The following is a 26744-nucleotide window of genomic DNA, read 5'->3' as shown; positions in this document are numbered from 1 at the left end:
TCCCAATCCAGTTCTGATTATATTAGAGGTGGTTTAACGAGTCCTTGTTGGTCACAGCCATGATGGGTTTGACGTCGCCATGATCAGGAACCCACTTCGCTCTCCAGCATGCATCTCAGGGCAAGGTAGTAGAGACCTCCTAGACTTTTGGTAAGTTCCCCATGGAGTCTAATAGAGCTGAGCACATGGAGTCAACAAAACCTGATGAATGAAACTGAGTTCTACAACACACTGAGTTCTACCAATCTAAGGACGAGTTCATCCCAAATTACCCCGTGTAGGACTTACCCCCTAGAGCCAGTTATTGCTGTTAATGCTGCATTTTTATCATTAGCAATCTAATTAATGCAAGGTATGGGGCAGGGGTATGAAAAGATAAATAAGGTACCACGCCTGCACTCAGAAAGTTCAAAATCTAATGGTCCTTCCTGATGATCCATGGAGAGAGACGTCGTCTCTCCTCCATTCTTCCCCGAGGCGTTCCTTCCCTTTCGCTCACTCCCTGACCAGCCAGAAGTCCCCCTCAGCTACCACTGACAGTCTTCAGCCCAGCTGGTGGTGCCTGGGGAGAGAGGTTCTTGAGTCCCAGTCTCCGTCACGGTTATTGCTGGTAGCATCTTCAAAACAGTGAGTAATTGGGGGTATAGCTCAGGGGTAGAGCATTTGACTGCAAAAACAGTGAATAATTACTGGTCCTGAAAAGCCCTGTATGCAACTCCTTTTCTTATAAAATATTAAAAAGTTTTCTACCAATATTCTTAATTAGAAGATACCAGGATATCACAGAATTATAGGGTTGGAAGGGATCTTTTGCGGATCAGGATGGAAGTAAATTTATGCAGCCGTCCCAGATCATCAACCTAATTTCCTTCCCTGAAATCTTCAAGGTGCCTGTGGCCAGCTGGCAAGCTGTAATTAGGGTAACTGGGCCCACTCTTCTGAACATCCTCCTTTGATGTGCTTAACAGTCCGAAAGGAGTGAGGCCGCCTCACCCTGGTTAGCCTGCTTGATAAATAACACAACCGCAACACCCCAAGGCATAAACATTGATTTTTTTTTTTCACTCCTTCAAAAGACAGCCTGCCCATCATTCTGGTCTCTTTGCTCTTCCAGCAAAAATGCCTCCTGCGATTTTTCACGCAGATTGCCCAAAAAGCCATTCCTCAATTGTCTTTCCTAAATGAATAGGCAAGACTAACAGCAACAGACAAAACTTAAAAAAAAATAAAATAAAATAGAAGGTCCACAATCTGCAATTATTAAATCCAAAACATCCACTCTTTTCCTGAAAGGTTGCAGCAATCTTGTTTAATGCAAACCCTGACCTGATGTGACATGAGTCTATTTATAGTCCTTATTGATCCTGCTTCATGTGAATATTCATATGTTTTGCTGCAGAAATGTTAATGTGTTTGATTTCAGACCCTGCTGAGGGTATTAGTCACCATATTTACCTTTCTAAAATGAAACTTAAAAATCCTGAATTCCAAAACACATCTGGCCCCAAATGTTTCAACTGAGGTCCTAAGGACCTGTGGTTTTAGGTCATAATCAATGGATAACCTAGATAATTTCATTTATCTACTACAGTGAAGTCTTTCCCCCCCCCCCCCCCCCTTTAATGCATCGAAGCAAAGGAAGGGATAACCCAACATGGGTGTTGACTGTCCCTGAGCTTTGCTGGGCAGCCTGGGCTCTGTCACTTTTTGTCGGCTGTCACAACAGTCACTGGACAGCCCTGCCTGTGAAGGGGAATGATCCAGTGGGCAGTGAGGCCCCCATCGAGAAAGGCGCAAGCTTTACCCAATTTTTGAGATTCCCAAGATTTTAAAAGATAATAAAACAAAAGCAACAGCAACATAAACGTTACATTTTAAAATGTTTGCTTTGAATAAGTTAACCCTTTTAAAGATTTGTGTACATATAACTGAAATTATAAGTATCATGATTATATCACCACAGCGATGCATAATTGAATGTTGATGGAAATAGGCTTTCACAGCACCCCGAGAGCAGAAGATAAACTGGAAGATGTCTTAATCCCTCAGTCCTCTGCGCGGGCCTCTTCAATCCTGTGTGTGTGTGTGTGTGTGTGCGCGCGCGTGTGTGAGAGAGAGAGATAGAGAGAGAGAGGGAGGGAGGGAGGGAGAGCTCAGAGGCCATGAAGTCGAAAGGCTGTATCTGGGGGGCTCTGGGGGATGTGAGGCCTTCCCCGGGTCCTGCTGGAAGGCCCCTGGAGAGGCCCCAGGGGAGAGAAAGGGGCCCAGAACACGGCTCCCATTGTGAACAGTCAGCAGCACTGCTGGTCCACATGTGGGTAATCAAGAGCTGTCTGTATGCAATAAGGCAGAAGGAGGAAGACTGTTTCAAAGTTTCCATTTTAACATCTCAAACTGTCACATCCCTGATGCTCTCCATTGAAGGTTTGGCGAATAAGTTCAGGCGGAGAACAAAGATGCCAGCGCATTAGAAGGGGCTAAGTTTAGCATCAGAAATCTGTGGGAGAGATGCTGACAAGCGCTGCCGAAGACACTTCTGCTTAATTAAAATCAATTCTTTTAACCCTTAGTTGCTCTCTTCCACTGCCACTACATATGAACATCCTCCAGCTAATTTATCTCGTGCAGTGGATTAATGTCGCTACCCCGGCATTTACAAAGGAAATATAAAGGCACGATTTGAAATAGCAAAAATCAAACAAACCTCTCTAAACCCTACAAGGAAGGGAACAGATGAACACAACACAGCATATCCACCCCTCGGAAGAGCATGTAACTATGGAATACCATTGAAAACAACAGAGAAAAAAACAGCAGAACAATGTGGGGAAAGCTTATGGCAGGATGTTATTTTTTTTCCTAATTTTTTATAATGTTTATTTATTTTGAGAGAGAGAGACAGAGAGCCAGAGCACAAGCAGGGAAGGGAAAGCAGGCTCCAGGCTCTGAGCTGTCAGTAGAGAGCCCGACGCGGGGCTCGAACTCACGAGCCTTGAGATCATGTCCCAAGCCGAAGTCGAACTCTTAACCAACTGAGCCACCCAGGATCTCCCCTTTCTTTTTTAAATTTTTTTTCACGTTCATTTATTTTGAGAGAGACAGAGACAGAGTGCAAGTGGGGAAGGGGCAGAGAGAGACAGGGAGACACAGAACCCAAATGGAGGATGTGAAATGGAAGCCCAGAAGACTAAATACTTTACTGTGATCATGGTTACGAACATCTTTTTTTTTTTTTTTTTTTTTTTTTTTTTTTTTTTTTTTTTTTTTTTTTTTTTTTTTTTTAATGAGGCAAACTCATGGGCAAGATTTGGTCCAGAATAAGAAAAATATTTCAACAACCTCCTTTTTCAGGTGGTGGGATCTACAAGAGGATTTTCTCCTTATTCCCAAATGTTGGGCCAACCAAACATTTGTTTGGCCAACCAAAAGCCAAGAAAACTGGACGATGTTATGTTGTGTCTGTTAGTCCTTCAGGACTGGCCATCAGACTTCAAGTTTCTAAGCCTGGGGTATGTTTTTTTTTTTTTTGGCTGTTGTGGGGTTTTTGTGATTGTGGCTATTGTTTTGCTTATTTCGTTTTTGTTTAACAATTGCACATGGGCTTTTGATGATAAATCCTGAGGATGTCTGAGTCAATCTGGCTTGGAGTTCTAGTCCACATGAGGATCAGAAATAAGGGCTGAGCATGGAAATGTGGAGCGGGGGCAGGATGCTTGGCTGCTAGCCTTTCTCCCTGCCTACCCAGTGCTCAACAACCACCCCCCTTTATTTAAAACCAGTCCAGCCTGCGACCTTCCTAGGAACTCTCACTAGCCCTGGCTTTTATGGCCCAGTGGTTTATTTTACTGCTAACGATTGTTTTATATCTAAGAGCATCCTAAATTATTTATGCCTTACCCATATTAAAGTGTGCTTTAAAACCACCACTAAGGTTTTCTTGTCTATAGCTTCTCTCATTTTCCTGACAAGGGGATATAAGGTGAGTCTTTCCAGGGTTGGGAGGGGAGGCGAATCTGCAGTTCTTTGATGTATACACAGACAAGAGTCAGGAAAATGGGGGCTCAACCATTGATGGGAGGGAAGAACATGGATGAGATTTTTAACGACCATTATGCCCCAGCAGAGGCTTAAAGGGATCCTCTGGGCAGACAGGCTTCTCTGCTTCTTTGCTACCCTGACTCATCCATTCTACAATTTGGATTTTAAATGAGGTACCCAATGGCTAGTCTGGAGGGTTCAAATCTTCCTCCAAAACCTCAGGACCTAGAATTTTAGCCTCCCTGTGCTACAATCTAAGAGCATTCACCAAAATATGGAAAGCTCAACTTGGTTTTCTGCTCAGACGACTCGGGGGCCGTGTGACCTCAGACTGTTTTGTCAGGGTGCTTACGACGACGATGACCCATCTTGCTCACAGAGAGAGAAAGGGGCTGAAGGAAGGGCCCCTGCCTGTGACTTGGGTTACTTAGGCTGCCGATTGTCCGACCACACCAGAAAGCAAAGTGCCACCTACCTGTCAACCCTGAAAGAAGGACAGACGGGAAACGGTGCCAGCCAATGGTGTCAGGCGTCATTGCCCCCAGTTAACAGGTGGGGGAGAGGCTATTAAGGAAGAAGCGCTAGCAAACCCAGGTGTGGTCGTTTGAAAAACTGAACTCCAGAGAAATAGGCAATAGGCTTTTTCAAAATGGCGACATATGCAGAGTCATATTGGCTCCGATACTGAGTAGACTTGTGAAACTGTTAATTTGGCATTTACTAATCACTAATACATTAATTATCTTGTGAAAGAGAAGGGAAAAAAAGGTTTCTTCCCTGTAGCCGCCTTCAGTGTTAGCTGTCAACTCAGCTCCTGACTCCTTTTTAGACAAAAGCACCCTTCACCTGCTAATCAAAGAGACCACAGGCCTGTCTCCACACACTACCCCCTTTCCAATACCCTGCTTGAAGATCCCTCTTCTGCTTAAAACCTGGTGGCTTCCATTACCCTTGGATTGAAATCCAGCCACTGCCTACATCTCCCACCTCAAGAGACACTATCCTTTTTCTCCCTGCCCTCCAACCACACCGGTCTTCTTTCCATGGCTCGAGATACACCAAGCCACCCCTGCCTCAGGACGCGGCTTGCCCTGCAGCACATGCCCACACTCTGCCAGCTGCTTTCCATGATTTAGCTGGGAAATCACCTCAGCCAGGTGTTCCCTGAGACCCCTATTCCACCTTCTTTGTTTTCCTCACAGTATTTATCATTATCACAAGTTATGGTCTCTGTCTCCCTGCGACAGAAATGGAGAAGGATTCTGTTTGCCTTATTCATGGTGTCTCTGGTACCTAGAGTAGAGTAGTAAGTCCTCAAAACACATCTGTGGAGTAATTTGTGTGTAAAAATGACACCACGGTGCCTGGGCAGCTCAGCTGGTTACACATCTGACTCTCAGTTTTGGCTCAGGTCATGATCTCACGGTTCGTGGGTTCGAGCCCCTCGTCTGGCTCTGTGCTGACAATGTGGAGCCTGCTTGGGATTCTCATTCTCTCTCTCTCTCTCTCTCTCTCTTTCTCTGCCCCTCCCTCACTCATGCTGTCTTTGTTTTCTCGAAAGAAAGAAAGAAAAAGAAAGAATGAAAGAAAAATGACACCAAAGACACCATCACTAAGAGAAGTACTTTGAGTTGACTTTCAGCCTTGGGGGCGGGGGGGGGGGGTGGGGAGGGGGGGACGGGGCGGGTTGTGCTGATCACTCTTTCTCTCCTTGCGGGCTCCTGATAAATGATGACCAGGGCTTGCCAGGAGTCCAGGCCAGGGCTAGGGACATGGTATGAAGCAGAGACAGAAAATACAGGGCTGGCTCATACGGAGATCAAGCCCAAGACATTTCCGTCCAACCTTCTCGGGGCCCACAGTGGAGAAACCAGGCCTGTACTATTAACACTGCTGTTTTCTTTAAATTGTGTATTACCCACAAAAGCCAAACGACCTCTGGTTGCCCTTTTTACAAGTGAAAGCAAAATTAACAGAGCGATGGGGCGCCTGGGTGGCTTGGTCGGTTAAGTGTCCGACTTCGGCTCAGGTCACGATCTCGCGGTCTGTGAGTTCGAGCCCCGCGTCGGGCTCTGTGCGGACAGCTCAGAGCCTGGAGCCTGTTTCAGATTCTGTGTCTCCCTCTCTCTGTGACCCTCCCCCGTTCATGCTCTGTCTCTCTCTGTCTCAAAAATAAATAAACGTTAAAAAAAAAATTAAAAAAAAAAAAAAATTAACAGAGCGAGGCGGGCCACAGGCAGGCAGCCTCCACTTTTGCTGAGGTGCTGGGCGTACCTGTCATGAGGAAAAGGAGTCCGGCCACGTGTTGGGTCAAGCTTTCCTCCCAGAAGAAACTGACCGTGGCCACGATGCAGCCACAGAGCAGGACGGCTACAGCCATGCCCAGGAAGCCGGCAGTGATTCTTCTCAAGTCTACTCTCGAAACACAAACATTCCGAATGAAAAGCAGAAGCAGCAAAGTCATTGAAAACCAGAGAACGAAGAGCTTTGTATATACATTGTCAAAACTACTAAGTGACACAGGCAGTCTTAGGGTCTGTGGGGCTGAGGTGGTTTAGGGAAGTCTCTCCCCAGGTATTCCAGAAGAGGACAGACGGGGTCCAGCACATCCGGGGGGCACAGTCTACCTTCTCTGAGTCCACGGAGAAGTCTGTACCCCACGGAGAGGAGGCCAGAGGACAACGCCAGGGTAAACCTGGGTAATAGATAGCAAGTTCCTTAAGGTACTGAGAGTGAGGTAGGTAAGAGAAATATCTTTACTTCCCTTAACAGAGTGATGGAAATGTAGCTTACCACCACTGTAGCGGCCCTACTTAATCCGGCTTTGGAGAAAGAGCCCACAAAGCGTGTTACAGTGAAATATGGTTTTACCTGAGCACCTCGATGGCCGATTGTTTTATTTCTCGCTTACATCTACTCCCGCCTATTTTCAAAAAGGATTTGAGAAAGTGGAGGCAATCGTGGTGACTGAAATGGGGCCCAAAGTGCACATATGGGATACCTGCTCGTAAACTCCCTCTCCCCTTAAACACAGGCCCCACAACCCAAGTACCCATTTCCACAGGCAGAGGAGAGACCTTTCTCATGGCCAAGGGTCCGCCGTAGACACAACCGGCAGATATGGTCTGTCACAAAGATGCAATCGGGATCCCGGAGCCAAAAACCCAGCCCCTCCACCACCTCCTAGGCAAAACCAAGAGATGGACGGACTGCAGGCACCTGACATTGTCACTCTGATTGCCCACCCTCTGCTATTTCACTTCTTCTATCTCCTCACCTTTTGTTTGAACAAATTGTACATTTTTAAAATTGTTAGCTGAATACCTGTGACCCTTCTTAAAACAATAGATCTCAAGCAGAGATCTGGTGCCCCTGAGGCCAGTCGATAGCTCTGGGCACCCTTGGACCATTCCTTTTTTTTTTTTTTTTTTTTTTAATTTATTTTAATTTAATTTAATTTTATATATGTATATATTTTTATTTTTTAATTTTATTTAAATACAAGTTAGTTAACATATAGCTTAATAATGATTTCAGGAGGAGAATTTAGTGATTCATCCCTTACATATAACACCCATTGCTCATCCCAACAAGTGCCCTCCTTAATGTCCATCCCCCGTTTATCCCATACCCCCCACACCTCCCCCCAGCACCCTCAGTTTGTTCTCTGTATTTAAGAGTCTCCTATGGTTTGTCTCCTCTCTTTTCATCTTATTTTTCCTTCCCTTCCCCTATGTTCATCTGTTCTGTTTCTTAAATTCCACATACGAGTGGTATCATATATTTACTTTCAAAGGGATTTCCCATTTTCAGCTCAGAGCATTAAATGAAAGCAGAGCATCTCTGCCTAGATGAGGAAGTGTAGACACCTCAGACCAAGGGCCAGGGACAGTGATGATTTAAAGGGGCTGAGTTTAATGTTAAGGGTATAAGTCATTTGGAGACATCCACATCTGAACAGGGGAAATGCCAGAATAGTTCAGTCATTAGTATCTCAACTCCCTAAATTCCCTGTGGTTTCAGTAGTAATTCTGTTGTCTATGACCATTAAAAGGTACAAGGTTCAGATATAATCCACATAGGATTTGCATCAGTACCAGACATGTTAAGCTTATCTGATAAACAAGGTACAAATCACCAAATATAACTTTCTCAGAAAGGGCTATGCATGCAGACACCGAAAGTCTCTTTCTGGGAGAACCTCAAAGAGGATGAAGGGAACACTCAAATACCGTCTTGCTGGGCAACAGCAGGGCACAGACTCCTTGAGTACAGAGGTGACGCTCTTTCTCAGGTTCCTATGTCTATCTTTTCTCACCAGACAGAAAAATCAGTGACTGTGTGGCTTTCTAGACTTGTTGATTAAGGCAAAGAACTCCAAACACGCTCATAAAGAATTCAGATGTGAGAACACTTAGATAAAACTCTCAGATCTGCTGAGAAATGCTTGTTAAGATCAGCCAACAAGAGAGAGTCCTCAGGGAGTCATAGCACTAAGGAAAAAACCACATTTCAGCCAATGACTTTCCAAGTCCTAAATCTGCCAATCAGAGTATTTGTAACATTGAGACTGCTGCTGGAGCCGTGTCATAAGAGCTTCCATGGTCGGGTGTGGAGTTCAAAACAGAGCCTTTCATCTGCAGAGATTTCCTCACAAAATGAGACTCTGCTTGGTTTTCTGCAGTGGCCTTGGCCACCCAACTGGATCACCAACGTCCTCGCTGCTTATTTCATTGGCAAATGACAGTGTCGGCCTCTGATTAGAGTCTAGTTTTTTTCTCTCTCTTTTTTCTTTTTTTTTTTTTGCTTTCCTGAGTCATCTATCACCAGGCAGCATGAGTCAGCAATTTTCAGGTAGATATCTGCCCTCTTTGGTATCACATGGCATGGTCCTTTCTAGATTTTCACATTTTCCTGACAGTGAAAAAGAGTAGTTCCCATCATTGAGATGTCCTCTGATAACAGACATCCTCTGAGAAAATTACAACATGCACTCATGAAGATATTTTGGCAGAAATACCAAGGTCTGAGACAGACATGGTAGCTAAAATGAATATTCCACAAACGAAACAAAACCGAGAGTACCTAAGGTATAATCTCCTTGGTTTACTAACCTAAGTGGCAGAGCAGATCTTCATGCACGATGACTTGGTAAAGAAAAGATGCAGGAGGCCATTTGGGTACAGATCAGATGCCCCCAGGGCAGAAACACACACACACACACACACACACACACACACACACACACTGCCCTGTCTCGAAAAGCCTCAGGCCTGATTTTCACACGTTCCACCTGTAAACAAGTTGTGACCGCAGCCTAGCGAAATGACTCCCTGAGTCTCTGACCAAGTCGGATGGGGCCCACGTAGAATCAGCACAACGTCCTTCCGTCCAAACCTGAGAGGGCTGGTGGGAATACTTTTTGTGCGGCAAGACACCATGTCCTCTCTGACCCGTTCCCAGAAATACTCACGAAGCAGGTGCCATTCATCTTGCTGAATTGTCTTGGTTAAATTGAAAGGAATGTTTCGTAAGCGGATTGGCTGAGAAAAGTGGTACTTGATGGCTGTGCATCGCTGTGCAATACCTTGAAGGAAATAAGAAATGCGATTTACTAGTCCGTGTATTTGTAATCGAATTCTGGAGATCTACAGCCCAATAACGTGTCCTGAACTGGGTTGAACGGGGGGAGGGATAGGAATCACCTGATGACTCTCAGTGATACAGGCAAGTCAGAGCAGTAAAAATCTAAAATGTGAAATAATTTTTTAAATCATGTGTCACTTGTGAATGTCATAAATTTGATAAAGATCTAAACTCCCCAAATTGTTTTTCAACGCTGAGTTTGTGTTAACTAAACACAAAACTCCTCAAGGAAAAACGGCCTAAAAGTATACATGTGGTTGGGGGAAATCAGCTTAAAATTTTAAGTTAACCCAGATAAATTACATGTGTCTGAACTCGATCCAATCTCAAACTCTCAAACGGGTTGCATCAAAAAGTTCATTAGGAAGTGTGTTATTTGGAAACCAGAAGACATTATTCCATGAAGACAACCCTCTACTTGGTGGCTTAGGTGGTGATTCAGTCACCAGATAACCCTCAAGAGCCTATTTAACCCCAGGGCAGCTGATGCATTTCCTTAATACAAATTTTACTGACCTAAATTCTGGGTCCCAAGAGAAAGAGTAATACTAAAAGTAGAGAGGGAAACGAAAATTAAAGTAGAGAGGAGAAAGAAAAAACTTTCCCTACCTTTTCTGGCTGCATGCCCAGCCCTAGGCACAATATTTTGAAATGAGCAAGTATACCCATCGATTTATCTAGTATCTTCTCCTACCCTCTCTCCCAACCCATTCTTTTATTGCATAAATAAATACGGGCTTATTTTTCCCCTAAAATCTTCTGAGCCCCATGATTCAGCCTGAATCCTATGATAACCCTGTAGCTACTAAAAAAAAAAAAAATTCCTCATAGATGCAAATAAGTCTAATTTCTGGAATTTAATTACTTATAGAAATAAAATAAAACTTTGGGGGGCACCTAGGTGGCTCAGTCAGTTAAGCGTCTGACTCTGTTTCGGATCAGGTCATGATCTCATGGTTTTGTGAGTTTGAGCCCCACATCCGGCTCTGTGCTGACAGCTCAGAGCCCGGAGCCTGCTTCGGATTCTGTGTCTCCCTCTCTCTCTGCCCCTCCCTTGCTCGTGCTCTGTCTCTCTCTGCCTCTCAAAAATAAATAAGCGTTAAAAAAAATTTTTTCTTTCAAGTTATAAAAAAAAAAAATGTACATTCCTGGATGGACCCCACCCAAGATATTCTAAATCAAAGGATTTGGGATGGAGCCAGGAACCTGAACTTTAACAAACATCCCAAGTAATTCTGAGGCAGGCAGTCCTTGAATCTCACTTTGAGAAACACTGCCCCAAGACTACCTCTGCTTTGGGGAAGATTTTTCTTTTCTTTTTTTTTTTTTTTTTTCATCATGAAACCACCAATTCCCTCAAAGTTCAAAGCTCTATTTTTCTCCTTGTTTTTTCAACATGGGCCCGTGGCAGTGGTTCTGTGGTCTAAGGCACATAAGTTAGATGTTTACATAGAAGTCAGAAAACGCCTGTGCTTAAAAAGAACAAACAATCTAGGACGAGAATAGTAGCAGATAACATGCTGCAAAGGTATTAATAGCTTGCATTTGTATTTTTCAAAACTGTCATTCCAAGCGGTATTCATCCTCTGGCTGACCTTGAGGCTCTGTAAAGCAGGGAGTGAAGGCTAAGGCAGAGCTGAAGACATGAACGACATCCACACAGAGCCCATCAGCAAACAGTGGGACTTATTAGTTCCAGGCAGCTAAGGACATTTCTGTCCATTAGCTTCACACACAGCTGGTCAAGCAGAGACTTCAGGGACCACATATGACAAAGAATAGAGACTTTACGAATCAGTTAAGGAAAGACACTAAAGAAACCAACACCACCACCACCAAATAATAACAAACCCTGAGGAGGAAGAAGAATCTAATTTCTAGAGTTGCTACATAATGTGGTTTGATGAACCACAAATAGGATAAACTCAAAGGGAGCCACACCCAGACACATCATAATCAAACTCCCAAAAGCTAAAGAGAACATTTTGAAAGAAGCAAGAGAAAAGCAACTTATCACATACAAGCATTCCTCAAAAGAGTAGAAGATGATTTCTCATCAGAAATTATGGAAGCCAGAAGGGAGTGAGATGACATATTCAAAGCAACGAAAGAAAGATAATTAATCAAGAATTCTATATGCAACAAAGTCATCTTTCAGAAATGAAGGAAAAATTAAGACATTTCCAGCAAAACAAAAACTGAGAGAGTATGTCACTAGCAGACCTGTCCAACAAGAAATACTAAAGGGGGTCCTTCTGGATGAAAGGAAAGTACAGTAACTGAATCTACATGAAGAAATAAAGAACATTTGTCAGGGTGCCTTGGTGGCTCAGCCAGTTAAGTGTCCAACTTCGGCTCAGGTCGTGATCTCACGGTCTGTGGGTTTGAGCCCTACATCAGGCTCTGTAGTGACAGCTCAGAGCCTAAAGCCTGCTTTGGATTCTGTGTCTCCCTCTCTCTGCACCTTCCCTGCTCTCTCTCTCTCTCAAAAATAAATACACATTAGAAAAAAATAAAGAACATTTGTCAAGGTCATGACATGGGTAAACATAAAAGACAACATAAATGTACTATCTGTGCTGTAACTTTGTTTCTATTATCTGATTTAAAAGACACAAAACATTAACCAATAATTGTAAATCTGTGTTAAGGATCATACAATGTAATTTGTATGATAATAACCATGCGAAGGAAAGGAGAGGGAATGGAGCTATAAAGCAGCAAAGCTTTTACATACGAGTGAAATCCAGTTGGTATTAACCCAAACTTGATTGCTATAAATTAAAATGTTAATTGTAATTCACAAGGCAACTTGTGTGTGTGTGTGTGTGTGTGTGTGTGTGTATACATACATATATAATACATATTTAAAAGGTTACTAGAAAACATCCATTTAACACAGAAGAAGACAGTAATGGAAGAATAGAGGAACGCATAGAAAACAAATAGCAAAACGACGGACATAATTCCTCCCTTATAAGGAATTACATTAAATCTAAACAGATCAAACACTCCAATCAAAAGACAGAGATTGGCATTATAAATAAAACAACGTGATCCACCTATATGATGGCCACAAGAGACACACTTTAGATCCAAAGATGCAAATAGGTTGAAAGTAAAAGTACAGAAAAAGATATACCACGCAATCACCAAAAGAGAGACGGGAATAGTATACTAACGTCAGATAAAATAAACTTAAAGACAAAAATTTTTACTATAGGCAAAGACATTTTAGAATGGTAAAAGGGTCAATCCCCTGGGAATTTATAAAATTATAAACACATATGCACCTACTTACCAACAGAACCCCCAAAATACAGGAAGCAAAAACTGAAGGGAGAAATAGACAATTCAACAAGAATAGTTGAAGGCTTCAATATCCCACTTTCAAACATGGTACAACATTTAGAAGATCAGCACAGAAATAGATTTGAACAACACTCTAAAACAACTAGACAAAACACATCTATAGAACACTCTACCCAATCACAGCAGAATACACATTCTTTTTGAGTGCACATAGGATGTTCTCTATGATAGACCATATGTTAGGCAATAAAACAAATCTCAATATATTTAAAATTATTAAAACCATATGGAGTATGTTCTCTGACCATACTACAATGAAGTTAGAATCAATAAGAGAAGAGAACTTGAGACATTCACAAATTTGTGGAAATGTAGTAACACACTCCTAAACAGCCAAGTGTTCAAAAAATAAATCACAAGAGAAATTTAAAAGCACTCTGAGATGAATGAAAACTAAATCACAGCATACCAAAATTTATGGGATGCAGCTAAAGTGGTGCTTAGAGGAAAATTTATAGCTGCAAATGCCTACATTAAAAAACAAGATGTCAAATCAATAACCTGTCTACCTTAAAAAACCAAAAAAAGAAAAGCAAACTAAACCCTAAGCAGAAGAAAAGAGATTATATAATTACAGTAGAAACAAATGAAGTAGAGAATAGAAGAACACAGAAAATAAGCAAGACCAAAAATTGGCACTAAGATTAATAAAATTGAAAAAATTAAGATTAATAAAATTTAGTTAATCTAACCAAAATAAAAAAAAAAAGAAGACTCAAGTTACGAAAATCAAGAATAAAACAGAGGGCATTACCAATATGGAAATAAAAAGGATTGTAAGAGAATATTGTGAAAAAATTATATGCCAACAAATTAGATTATACAGATGAAATTTGTAGAATGACATAAACTACCACAACTGACTCAAGTAGAAATAGAAAATCTGAAAAGATCTATAATAGGTAGAGATTAAGGTAGTAAATAACTTATTAAAAATCTTCCAATGATGGAGTGCCTGGCTGGCTCAGTTAGTAGAGCATGAGACTCTTGTTCTTGGGGTTGTGAGTTCATGCCCCGTGTCAGGTGTAGAAATTACTTAAAAATAAAATCTTTACAATTAAAATCTTCCAGTGAAGAAAAGCCCAGGACCATACATCCTTACTGGTAAATTTTACCAAATATCTGAAAAAGAATAACGACCATTCATAAACTCTTCAAAAAAAAAAAATAATAGAATTCCCAAATCATTCTAGGAGGTCAATATTACACCTGATACAAAAAACCAAAAACATAACAAGTAAAGAATATTTCAAAATATTCTTGTGACTATTATATACAAAAATCCTCCACAAACACTAGCAAACTGAAATCAGCAACATATAACAAAGACTATGCATCATGACCAAGTGGGATTGATATCATGAATGCAAGATTGTTCCAACATGTGAAAATCAATTAATATAATAGGCCTTATGAAAAGAATAAAGCACAGAAACCACAAGATCATCTCATAAATGCAGAAAAAGCATTTGACAAAATCTATTTGATGCTCACCCACAACCCTATGAACCAGATTAAAAATGATAAGTATGATTTGCTCCATTAAGTAGGTAGAAAAATTTGAAGTTCAGAGACATTAAGCAACTAGCCTAAGGCCACAGTGCAAAGTAGTAGTAACTGAGCTTTTTTTTTTTCTCTTTTTTTTCTTTTTAACGTTTATTTATTTTTGAGACAGAGAGAGACAGAGCATGAATGGGGGAGGGTCAGAGAGAGTGAGACACAGAATCCGAAACAGGCTCCAGGCTCTGAGCTGTCAGCACAGAGCCCGACGCGGGGCTCGAACTCACGGACTGTGAGATCATGACCTGAGCCGAAGTCAGCCGCTTAACCAACTGAGCCACCCAGGCGCCCCGTAACTGAGCTTTAACATGTATGCTGTCATCCAAATTTTGTATACTAGTCACTCAGGAAAGTTAGAAATCCTTAATCTTTTAGAAGTGTATCTTAATTCTGTGGGTGGCTACAACGAGTTATTGAGCAAATTGTCAATTTACAGGGAAAAGCACATTTTTTTCATTTTTTTTTAAGTTGGCTCCACGCCCAAAATGGAGCCCAATGCAGAGCTTCAACGTGCAACCGATCAAAAGTCAGTGGCTTAACTGACTGAGCCATCCAGGCGCCCCCATTTTTTTTGGTTTAGTAACAACATGTGCTCTTTTGGAAACAAAACTTAATTGAGGCTTCTGTCTGTATATTACCCATACCTTTTGATAATGTTATTTGGAGACTGGATTGACTCTATGGCTGACTCATTGACTTCATTCTACCTGCATCTCACAGAAGCTGCTTCATGCTCAAATGGAGTGTGGACTGAGTAGAAACCGTTCTCCAAGAGCGCGAGGGGCTGGCCCTAGGACAGCTTCTATGCTAGGGAAATACATGGTTCCTTTTACATCACAGGGGACATTCTCAGGGCTCATCTCAGCCCCTTGCTAGGAACAGGCACGATCCCAGGAGGAAGAGCCACAGAAAGGAGGAAGGCAGCTGGCCAGTGCTCTCCTGCTTCCCCAGGGGCATCCAGCATGTGCCAGGAGTGAGGTAAGCAGTGCTCACGTAGCCAAATTACCTTTCCTTCCCCACTAGGCTCCCAGGCTAAATTTAAACTGCCAAGCGCTCTGAAATGAGAAGAGAAAGGAGGTGTGGAGAGTGACAAGGTCTGGACCGGACGGTAACAAGCAGTACTCAACAATCCCACTGATTGGGAGCCTGCTGGCAAGCCCAGAGCCCCTCAGCTGAGCTTGCAAGAAAACAGTCTACGGCTCCTGTGCTCCACTCCCTTGGAAGATGATCAAGACTCTAGGCAGAATTAGGAGACAAAGTGGGAGTGAAGGACAGATCAGCAGCAGTGTCAGGGGCCCACATTAGCTGTTGTATTTCCTTGTTCTTAAACTCCGCTGCTGTCTCAGAAAGTCAAATAGATTCGAAGGGGGGAGTATATTATTAAGGTCTGGCTTCTTACAGCATACGCTTTAAACTGACAAAATGAAACTTGACAAAAATCACACAGGAAAAGACCTGTAGTTGCTTGACAGCTTGCCAAAGACAAATTAGGTCCTTTTGATGAAAAGACATGTGTGCGTGTATGTGTGGATGGTGGTAAAGACCGAAGTTCCGTGCGATGTTATGTTAAAAAGTGATACTGTGGAAATCCACAAGGAGGCATTAGCTTCCAATTTTTTCAAAGCCATGCATGCAAACTTTGAAATTAACTGGCTTTCTGGGTATAGACAGCAATGAATCTGGCTCTCTGAAAAGGAACACAAAAAGCATGAGCTCATAGCACCAGATGGCATCACACAATGGGGGGAAGAAACATGCAGAGGGTTGAAAAGAACAAGTTGTGATCTATATTTAGTGATTAATTAGCTTCTTAAAGGGCCAAGTAGAGCCGCTTTAATGATGATATAAACCACAGAAGAAGATACATAAATATACTGCACAGAGGTTAGGAATAGGGTTTATGGTCTGGTGAATATCTGTTGTTTCTGGTGCTTAGGGAGATGAATCAAATTCTAAGCTAAGTCACAGAAACCCATACTCAAGGTTAAATGAGAGACAAACAGCAGAAGATGCTGTAAAAAGTCACTAGGACCAGGCAATGATGTGGTGGCTAAAGGTCTTGCAGTCAGCCACACTTGGATTTGAAACCCGGCTGTGCGACTTTTGGCAAGTGACTTAAACTCTCTGAGCCTCTGTGCCTTCATCTGTACAAGGCGGGGGGTGGGGGTGGGGGTGGGAAACGGCAGATGCCTTCTGTGGTTATTGTGAGGAATGAAAGAGGTCATTCAAGGACTTAGCATGGGACGCAGCCAGTCGAAGCACTCGGTAAATGTCAGCATTTGGTTATGAAATATCTCCTGGCACTTGCTCACATTCACCATACAGAACTATTGCCACACACACAAGGAGTCTGCACCCCAAATGTGCATCGCAGATTAGCCCAAGTGTACAGAGAGATAAACACATGCAATGGAACGCCTGAACGGCGGTCTACCCAATGGCTCTCGTGTTTCCTCTCCACTCAACGCTCAGTGCAAGACTCCCATCACTACACTCCTGAAGAGCTGGCCAACTGGCCTCCTTGCCGCTCTTCTCTCCACCCTCCAACCCACCCTCTTGCCACTGCTGGATAAATCTGCTGTGGAAAGGTCTGGGGCCTCTGGAGCCTCAGCTGCCCATCTGTAATGCAGACTATGACAACCTTTAAGATTTTGCTATAAGGGGCACCTGGGTGGCTCAGTGAGTTAAGTGTCCGACTCTTGATTTTGGCTCAGGTCATGATCTCGCGGGTTGGTGAGGTTGAGCCCCGTGTCGGGTTCTGTGCTGACAGTGCAGAGCCTGCTTGGGATTCTCTCTCTCTCTCTCTCTCTCTCTCTCTCTCTCTCTCTCTCTCTCTCTCTCTCTCTCTCTCCCTCCCCCTTCCCTGCTCACGCTCTTTCTCTCTCTCAAAATAAATAAATTAAAAAATAATTTAAAAAAACAAGATTTTTGCTATAATCACCTGCCATTTACAGTACCATGCACTTAATATGTTTCTTTAAATTGATTACTACAAGTGGGACACAATTTTACCTCCCATAATGTAATTAGGTATTTATTGTAGAATTATGTACTTATTTTAAAATGAAATACTCAGCACATAGTAAATGCCACCTGTTTATCAAATAGCTTTAATGCTGTGCCAATGTACCAACTTCCACACTTGGGCAAACAGAAGATGAGAAAATTCGTGGTCCCTGAGAGCAATAAAGCCTGAGGTTTTCATCATCTGGCTCTGTCTTGCCTCTACATAGTAACATACCATTGGCTTCCCCCTAATCAAAACCAGGCTCTAGGCCCTTGTCACTTATCCCCGCCCCCCACTTCACTTACTTTTACTGCAACTGGTCCCCAGGGCTATATCTCCACCACTCCCAGACATGTGCCTTGGCAGAGTCAGGCCCCTTTCTTCCTACAGCTATACAGCCATCACCTTGGAACCACCCCAAACCCCCTAAGCCCCCCAAGCCCAACACCTTCATTCAAAATGTCTTCCCGAAGGAACACAGCAGTCGTCGCAGCTCATTTCTCTTCTCTGGTGTTGCGATGTTAGGGGCTGAGCCTCACAATCTGGCTCTGGATCATTTCCTAATAGATCAGAGAGTCTGCCTCCGTCGGAGTGTCCCGAGTTCCTTAAGAGCCGAGGCCGTGACTTCTTTCTGGGTCCTTGACGTGTAAGAGCTATGGCTAGCAGATGAAAGGGTCAGTGAACAGCCTGCATTGTTTCCTAAAACATTTCAGAGGCAACGTGGAATTCCATAACTGGCCCGTGGACAGAAAAATAAAGAACTCTTTTCACACCAGCTCTGCCGGCACGCATCCCGGTCTGAAAGGAAAGATCCATCATGGGGTCACAGGGCAAGGGGGCTGCCGTGTTCTCATCAGAGAGATTTGGTTTCAGAGGGAATCGGGTGCTAAGCAGACAAAAGAAAACGTCTTCCTTGTCGCCTCCTTTAAGGGGTACGAACAGCCCTCACTGAGATAAACAAACCAAATACAGTGAGTTTAGTGGGCTAATGCTGGCGATTTTAAGCCTCAAATGGCCAAAACCACTCCTGAAGTCAAGCCCTGAGGGCAAACCCATCATCAGGTCTCCAGAGCTGAGAGGAGAGAGGCACAAAGTTAGTGACTGTGGAGTGGCACTGTCCAGTGGGAATACAAGCCATATATAGAATTTCAAGTTTTCTGTGGCCATGCTACAAAAATAAATAGGCAAGAATAATTATCTCCTATTTTAATTTAACATAAAATCAATATTTTAAAAAGTATCAGTGGAATTTTTTTGAGTTTACTTATTTTTTTTAGTAATCTTGACACCCAGCATGGGGCTTGAACTCACAATCCTATGCTCTTCCAACTGAGCCAGCCGGGCACCCGTTAGTGAGTTATTTTACATACTTTTTTCACACTAAATCTTCAAAATCTGCTGTTTTTCACTTAAAGCACAGCAAGTCTCAAACCCAGAGCTCAACAGTCTCACGTGTCTGCTGGCCACTGTACCGGAGAGAGGAAAGTTCCAGATGAAGGTGAACAAGACTCCAAATGAAGTAAAAGCAACTGAGAGCAAGTGTTTGATCTAGGAAGTACCTGACAGGTGTCAAAGTCGTTCTTGTTTAGACTCTCCATAACACACTACTTTGTCCTGCTACTCTTGTTTCTTATTACTAATGGGGAATCACCTCACTTGCGTGGAATTATATCTGTGTTCACTCTATATTCTCTCTCTTTTTTATTTTTTTAAATGTTTTTATTTATTTTTGAAGGAGAAAGAGAGACAGAGCATGAGTGGGGGAGGAGCAGAGAGATGGAGACACAGAATCCGAAGCAGGCTCCAGGCTCTGAGCCATCAGCACAGAGCCTGATGCAGGGCTCAAACTCACGAACTGTGAGATCACGACCTGAGCTGAAGTCGGACACTTAACTGACTGAGCCACCCAGGCGCCCAATTCCCTCTCTTTTTAAAAAAAAAAAAAAAAAATGTTTATTTATTTATTTTTGACAGACAGAGAGACAGAGAGGCAGAGGGAGAGGGAGACAGAGAGACAGAGAGGCAGAGGGAGAGGGAGAAAGAGAGAAGCCCAAGCAGGCTTCAAGCTGTCAGTGCAGAGCCCGGCTGGGGCTCGATCCCACGAACCACAAGATTATGACCTGAGCCAAAATCAAGAGTTGGATGCTCACCCGACTGAGCCGCCCAGGTGCCCCTCTATGTCCTCTTTGAAGCAAGACACCTGGATTTGCATTCTGGCTTCACCACTCACTAGCTGTGTGTCCTCAGCAAACTTCCTAACAGCAGTTTCCTCAGCTGTAATATATGGACACGGGTAGTCCATCTATCCCAGAGGATTAAATGAGGCATTCATATAATACTGTTAGTGTTAGCTTCTATCATTATCGTTATTATATTTATCATTATTATTATTCATTATTATCATTATTCTGCTACTGCTACTTTTTTTTTTTTTTTTTTACCTGAACAAACCCAGACAACTGGACTATTCCTTGAAGGCAAGACTCTAGTGAGTTCCTTGAACTGTAAACACATGATCTCTAGGGGCCAAAGAGGGAGGATTCAGTGACAACTCTGACAGATTCAACCTACTGCAGAGACAGTAAACATCACCACAGGAAGTTGAAAGGAGGAGGGGAGCAGGGGAGCAAACCAGAAATAACAGTGCTCAAACAACCATGATCTTGCGCACAGGTAGCGGCTGTCACGGGGTTTAAAGCAGCGAAAGACCGCTGGTTTGCTTAATCCATTTTTCAATTTCCTTTAGTGTAGTTAGTGTATCTACAATAAAAAAAAAAAATAGAATTAAAAAAATCAAAACCAGGGCTTCTCAGCTTCTCAAAACCGTGAGAGCACGCAGTTGGTGATTAGCCGGTAGGACACGGATTCACGATTGGATATTAAAGACAGGATGTGATTTTATGTAGCCGATGGGGGATTTCAGCCCACCGGAGTGCTGTCGGCTTGTTTCTCTCTCCCTCCACTTTCTCCTCTCCTTCCTTTTACCTTCTCTCTCTAACGGGAGATGGTGAACCACAATGTGGAGCCAGGTTCCATTCTTTCTTCTCCATCTCAGAGCTGCCGATGTGGGCAAGGGAGATATGATTATGCCATTGGTGAGAAGGCGGACACAAGCAAGAACCGACACCTGTCCCATACCTTGCTCCCTGGGCCCCGACCCAGGTGAGACCAAATACAGCCACGGGCTCAATGGACGTTCCAGCTCAGTCCACAGTGGTATTTCCCTTCCCACGGGGGATATCATGTTACAGGGACAGGCCAACAGTTGCTGCTCGTTACTCTTGCTCTGATCATGACCTGCTACCTCAGAGAGATCGATACAGTCTGAACAAAACCTGTCTTAATAGTACACGAGTCTAAAGCTGTTAATACACACCTGAAGTTCAAATCTCCTAGATTCTGGAAGGCATCCGGTCGGTGTGGGAAGCAAACCTAAGCTTTATTCATTCACTCTCCAGTGTGACTTTTTTCCAGTAGTACGAACATTGATGAATATGACTTTTTTAATTGGAAGTTTAAACCTGCGTACTCTCAAATATCGGGACTTTTCTACATTTAGTATGTGCGGAGAAGCAGCGGCACACAAGTGTGTAAAGGAGAATATTGTTTTTAGAACCAGCTATGTGACTTAGAGCAATAAACTCAACCACTCTGAGCCTCCCTTTCCTCATTTGTACCGTAGAGGTAATACAACCCCACAGAATTGTCATGAGGACCGAATGAGATAATATATATAAAGTGTCCTAACAATGCCTAGTGCACAGGGACAGTGGTCATCCACGCCCTCTTCCTGCTGTCTTTGTAAGTAGCACCAGTAAAGTGTGAGTCCTGACCTGAGGGACTGCGATACTTGTAACCTCATCCTCACCTCCAGCATTTGGGGAAAAAATTAGGGGCCAAGGATCAGTCATTACCTTTTGCCATCAAAAGCCAATCATCTCCTCATTTAGTCTTTCTTTCACTCATTCGTTTATTCATTTGTTCAACAAACATTTATTTAGCAAGTGCCTTCTAGACAGAAGACCTACTTTCTGAATCTAGACTATGGTTCCACAAAAATGCCATGACTCTGAAACAGGGAGGGCAGAAGGAGGGATGGAGAGATAGAGGGGGGGGGGGGGAGAGAAATCTCCCACATGCCACATGGGGACCCATAACTTCTGATGACCTTAGCAGTTTCCCAAATACTCAGAAAAGAGCAAGTTACTGGAGAAAGACTGCCCATTGTGGAGTGGGTTGGCAGTGTTCCAGGGCAAATTATCCTTAAAAACAATGCACTCTTGGCTGTTTCCAGGTGCCTTCATAGAGTCTTCCTAATTGAGCTACACTTTCAGAAGTTTGTTTCCTTTACGAAAGTGAACCCTGGATCAAGCTGAATTGACTAATTACTGGCGGATATGGAGATTAGGGAAGCAATGTTTGGTAGAGCTAATTTATGGCAGTATAGGCAAGGGTAATGGATCTGCTCAAACTGTGAAAAAATTTAAACATATTTGCTACCATGAACAATGTTCTTATGTCCCCTTCACCAGATGGGCTGCTGGATTTATGATGAGACATGTCACAGATACATATCAAGATAAATGGCAACTGGGAGCCCTTTAGAGCCAGACTTCGGGATCTATAGAGCACCTGTTCTATTGCTGGCTCGATAATTGATAGAGTTGTACTCCTGGGCTTCGGTAGGCTATTGAAATCAATTTCAAAAAACAATATAAATTGATTGGAAACAATATTTTCAACTTTTTCGCAGTAATGATCAAGAATGAGCAACGACCGAGCAAACCTGACAAGTCCGATTTCATTTCCTTTCCCTTCTCCAGCCCCTTCATAGTCAGGTGGCCGGGAAGACACCAGAGACAAGAAGTGAAGGGGGACAAAATCTCCAAATTGAATGGATTATCCAGGATTCACTGCAACGTGAACGATGGAGGATGGCACTCACCACCTCCCAGCGGCAAGAACTTTATGGTAGGAAGAAACCAAATCCCAGAGCCTTTTGAGGCAGCGGCAAGGAAGATGAGAGTCCGGGCGGGACCCTCTTTCCCACTATTTCCCGTGTGTGCCGGTTCCTCCAGCAGCTCCAGAGACACCCCTAAGTCATGACATAAATCTGCAGCCAGGTAAGCACAGGTGTGGGACCACCAGAATTGCTCTGGTGTGGCCTACAGGAAAATGGCATAATCATGCTTTTATTTATCACGTAGCCTGTTACGCTGTGTTCAGAGCGTCTCATCACACATCCTCACAAGTCATATATGGACGACATTCTGTTCCTTGTACAAATAGGAAGAACAAGGCACAGACCCCTTAGGTGGCCTGTCCCAATTCGTGAGTCCAAGCCCCACATCAGGCTCGCTGGCGTCAGCCTGTCGGCACAGACCCTGCTTCATATCCTCTGTCCCCTCTCTCTGCCCCTCCCCCACTGCTCTCTCCAAAAATACAAAGATTTTAGATAGATAAATAAATAAATAGTTGTGAGCATAGCTTTCTGAAGGATTGCTAGATGACGCCAGACTCTAGGCTCAGAGCTTTACTCACATGTCCCTCGTGAGATAGACTTCTGAGGCTACCTCTGTTTTACAGAGGAGGAAACTGAGGCTCAGTGAGGCTAAACCATCTGTCCAAAGTCCCAGGGCTAACAGAGCTGGCATGGAATCTGCATCTCCTTCCAAAGCCAGTCTCAGATATCTTAACAGACCTTGTCAGATGTGAGTCACTAATGACTACACCTGATCGTGCCCAATTGGTCCCCTTAAAGGGACGAGGACAAAGCAGGCAGGCAAGGCTGGACTTGTGCGTTGCTTTTATCCGCAGTATTATTTGTATGCTTCCATTTCCTTTGTTCTCATGCTGCCCTCTACCCACAAGGAAACAGAAGGAAATACTCGAGGAAACCACTGTCCAAACCTCTGCATGCACAGATTTCTTTCCCTGCTGGCCGAGCAGGCCGTCAGGTGCCTAAAACCCCGGAGGAGGGCTGAGAACAAACAGAAGGGGCACAGGGGTGCCTGAGGAGAGGGAAGCAGGTGGAGCACGGTGGCCAGGAATGAGGGCTCGACTGCATCTCTCTGTCACCCAGAGCCCCACACCTGAGCCCCAGATTGGTGGGGCAACACTCCAAACCTAGAGTGAGGATGGGAAGGGAAAATCTTCCCCTGGGCCAAATTGGAACCGCCATCCATTTGGGAATCTCTATGTGGGGAAAGAGGCCCACCCCCACGGCTGCACACTCCAAAGTGAAGTCCCCATTCTTCCTCCTACCACAACTCCCCACCCACCCACACAGCTCAAAGGGTCAAAACAACCATCAAGTGCTTGGGCCCGAAATATAAAACGTACTTCTGGTCCAGTTCCAACGACAGCGTGCAGCGAAGCTGGGCTTCTCTCTCTGACCACCTGTGCTTATCACATGCAGCCCCCAGAAGCCTCGGCGGAGGACGTGGGGGGGACAAGATAACTCGCGAATGGTCCAGACCTGCACCTCACCACTGTGGCCTCGCATCATACAAGAGCCCTGCCACGCTCCAGCCCACATTGCAACAGAACATGCCCACACGATGTTTCCAGCCCTAATTTTACCTCAGGCAGCCTGAATGACATAGACAGCCAGACAGGGGGGGAAAAAAAGTGCCAATAAGCAGTTTTGCTAAGCATCATTCCAATCCTCTGAGAATGCAGTGTTAAGAACCAGGGAGTGGGGGAGGGTCTATCAGAATCACAAAAATTAGAGATTAACGCTCAGCCCCCCAGTTGCCCGGTGGGGCCACCCTCCCTCCCCCTGGGGAGGGCAGTGCAGACCCTGAGCCTCTTATCTGCTCCCCGCCCTGCCCCTGGGCCAGTGCTCAGTGAGGCCTCTGCCTTCAGCCACCAGCTCAGCCCAGAGCACAGCGCATTAGCATTCCTGACACTCCCCACAACCCAAGGGGAAAACTTCCAGCTGCCTGGTACTTAAGCATCACCCTCGGCACCATAAGCCTGAGCCTGTGCATAATTGACAAGGAATATGTTGATAAGGAATGGGACTGTTCCAAGTTTCTGAAGGATAACTAGGTAATTAAAAGGAAAACCTAATTTAAGAAAATCCTGAAGAATTTTTTTTAAACTCTCTGGCAACATCCTTTCTGGATTATTCTCCTTTGCCAGAAGACTTATGTTTTGCCTCTGTTGGGTTTTCAAAGCCTGGGGCTAGAAGTCTGGCGTTCCAGGGAACCCCACGGTTCTCAGCCTCCCGTAGGGGTGGGGGTGGGGGTAACTTTCGAAAGCCTTGGACTAGAAGCGGAAGGGCCACCTCGGTTTCCTTGCAGGGCTCAGAATACCTGTTTCCCTAGTCTCAGCACTGTGCCCAGGACTTAGCCCAGTGCCCTCTGAGGATCCCGGGACCCTGGCCAGGAGCTGCCCCCACCTGTGTAGGGCAAGGCAAAAGGACTGGGAGAGCACCATTAATTGCCAGGGGCACAAATGTGCAGTGATGAAATCGGCCTCTGCCGATCGCCCTGCTTCTGGCTGCACGTCTTTGCTGCCTGGCCGGTTTCAGACCACGCAAACGAGTCAGCCAGCTGCCAAAAGACAACCTGGGACACATAAAGAACATGTGGGGCTCTACAACAATACCCCAAGAGGTCCATCACTTCCTAGTAGACAGCCTGGACTGGCCTGTCCTTCATTCCAGGCTGCCCCCCCATCCTGAAGGATGGCTCAGCATTAAATGATGGCCCTACCACCTGCCATCTTTATGAAATTCTCTGGGTCTTCGTTAACCTGTAAAATGGGCCTGGTAGTATTGATTTCATAGGGTATGCCCAGGACTATGAAAGAGCAGGTACTTTTATGCACGACCACCTTTAATCCACAGCTCCTGCGCTGCCCGACTTGGTCACATCTATCTCACATCTATCCAGCTCGATCTCTTTGAAGACTTTGTTCTAACCTCAGCTAGTGGATGTGGGGATTCTTCCCCCAATCCAATTCTATCTATAAAGTGGATGAAAACGAACAGAGGCCCTACCCTCAGAGAGCTTAGAGTCTAGTGAAAGACACTGGCGTTATTGAAATAATAGCACAAATAGATGCAACATTACAACTCAGACATGAAGGAGAAGCACACAGTTCCCTGAGACCAGGGGACAGGATGCCTGAGCCATGAGGGCAGTCCAAGACGGCTGAGGTCTTGAGGATAGGCAGGAATATTCTCATGGGGCAGAAGGAAGGGCATGGACAGGACTTTGAAGAGTATGATAGGAAAAGATAGGATAAAATAGGCAGAGATGGAAAGGATGGGACTTGAGGTCCCTGGGTGGGGAAAACACTTATTTTGCAACAATGCTGGGAACAGGTGACCACAGCAAACCCCCTGAAGGCATAAGGTTCCTCATAAGAATGTAACAGACACCTCCCACTCCCCCTTGAGGTTTCCCTCAGGAATCTGACAGAAGATGGCCATAGACCACCCCTCCTACAATGGAAATGAGCCAATCAGGAATGGACAACACAGCACCTAAGACTATCAAGCCAAGAAGGGTAGAACCTGAGAAGGAACAAGGGGGAAGGGAAGGAGGAGGGCATCAGACCCTTATAAAACAAGAACGCTCGCCTATAGTTCGCAGGCATTCACTTTCGAATGTCCCCTTTCTGTAAAGAGAGCTTGCCTACTATTCTCCCTTTCCAATCTTATACTCTGATAAACTTTTGCCTGCTGCTCATTTTGTGCCCACCTCTTCATTCTTCAAAGTTGCAAAATCCTGCGATAAGAGGAGGGTCTGCGGTACTGGGGTGCAGAGTGTGAGGGGGCCAGGGAAGGTGTTGCTAGAGAGCTGAGTGGGGACTAGAACACGGAGAGCCTGAAGGCGGATTGAGACAGAGCCTCAATGGGAGTCGCCACAGATTACAAACGATCAGAATTGAGGGCAGGCTCAGAGTTGATTTTTTTGTTTGTTTTTGAAACAAACAAGCATAAAGCACTTCATTCTTGCCTTCATGTGAGAACGGATTGGAGGGGGCCAGGAGTCACTTAAGTGATGGGGGTACAAACAGGCTGTTACAGAACTGCCCGGAGAGACCCGTTCCCCGTGAAAGGGGGAAGTCAGAGATGCCATCCAGGAGTGAATTTTAAAACTGAGTC

At 44.3% G+C, this 26744-nt stretch overlaps 1 protein-coding gene across 3 annotated transcripts in view; it reads right to left on the bottom strand.

The window, feature by feature from the left end:
• Nucleotides 1-26744, bottom strand: part of TMEM178A (transmembrane protein 178A) — a 52558-nt gene that overhangs the window by 5337 nt on the left and 20477 nt on the right. Inside the window, exons 1-3 of one of the 3 annotated variants that reach the window (XM_058683135.1) lie at nt 23966-24199; nt 9512-9625; nt 6313-6450 (exon numbers count right to left, since the gene is read on the bottom strand). In XM_058683135.1, the coding sequence (XP_058539118.1) occupies nt 6313-6450; nt 9512-9625; nt 23966-24161 (448 nt within the window). In that variant the 5' untranslated portion in view covers nt 24162-24199. Of the gene's footprint in view, nt 1-6312; nt 6451-9511; nt 9626-23965; nt 24200-26744 lie in introns of those variants that run through there. The other 2 variants (XM_058683133.1, XM_058683134.1) reach the window with 2 other exon arrangements.

The sequence above is a fragment of the Neofelis nebulosa genome, chromosome 9, assembly GCF_028018385.1.
Source record: "Neofelis nebulosa isolate mNeoNeb1 chromosome 9, mNeoNeb1.pri, whole genome shotgun sequence".
Taxonomy (NCBI): Eukaryota; Metazoa; Chordata; class Mammalia; order Carnivora; family Felidae; genus Neofelis; species Neofelis nebulosa.
Note: the sequence above shows the minus strand (reverse complement) of the source record. Positions and strands in the feature narration are given on the sequence as shown.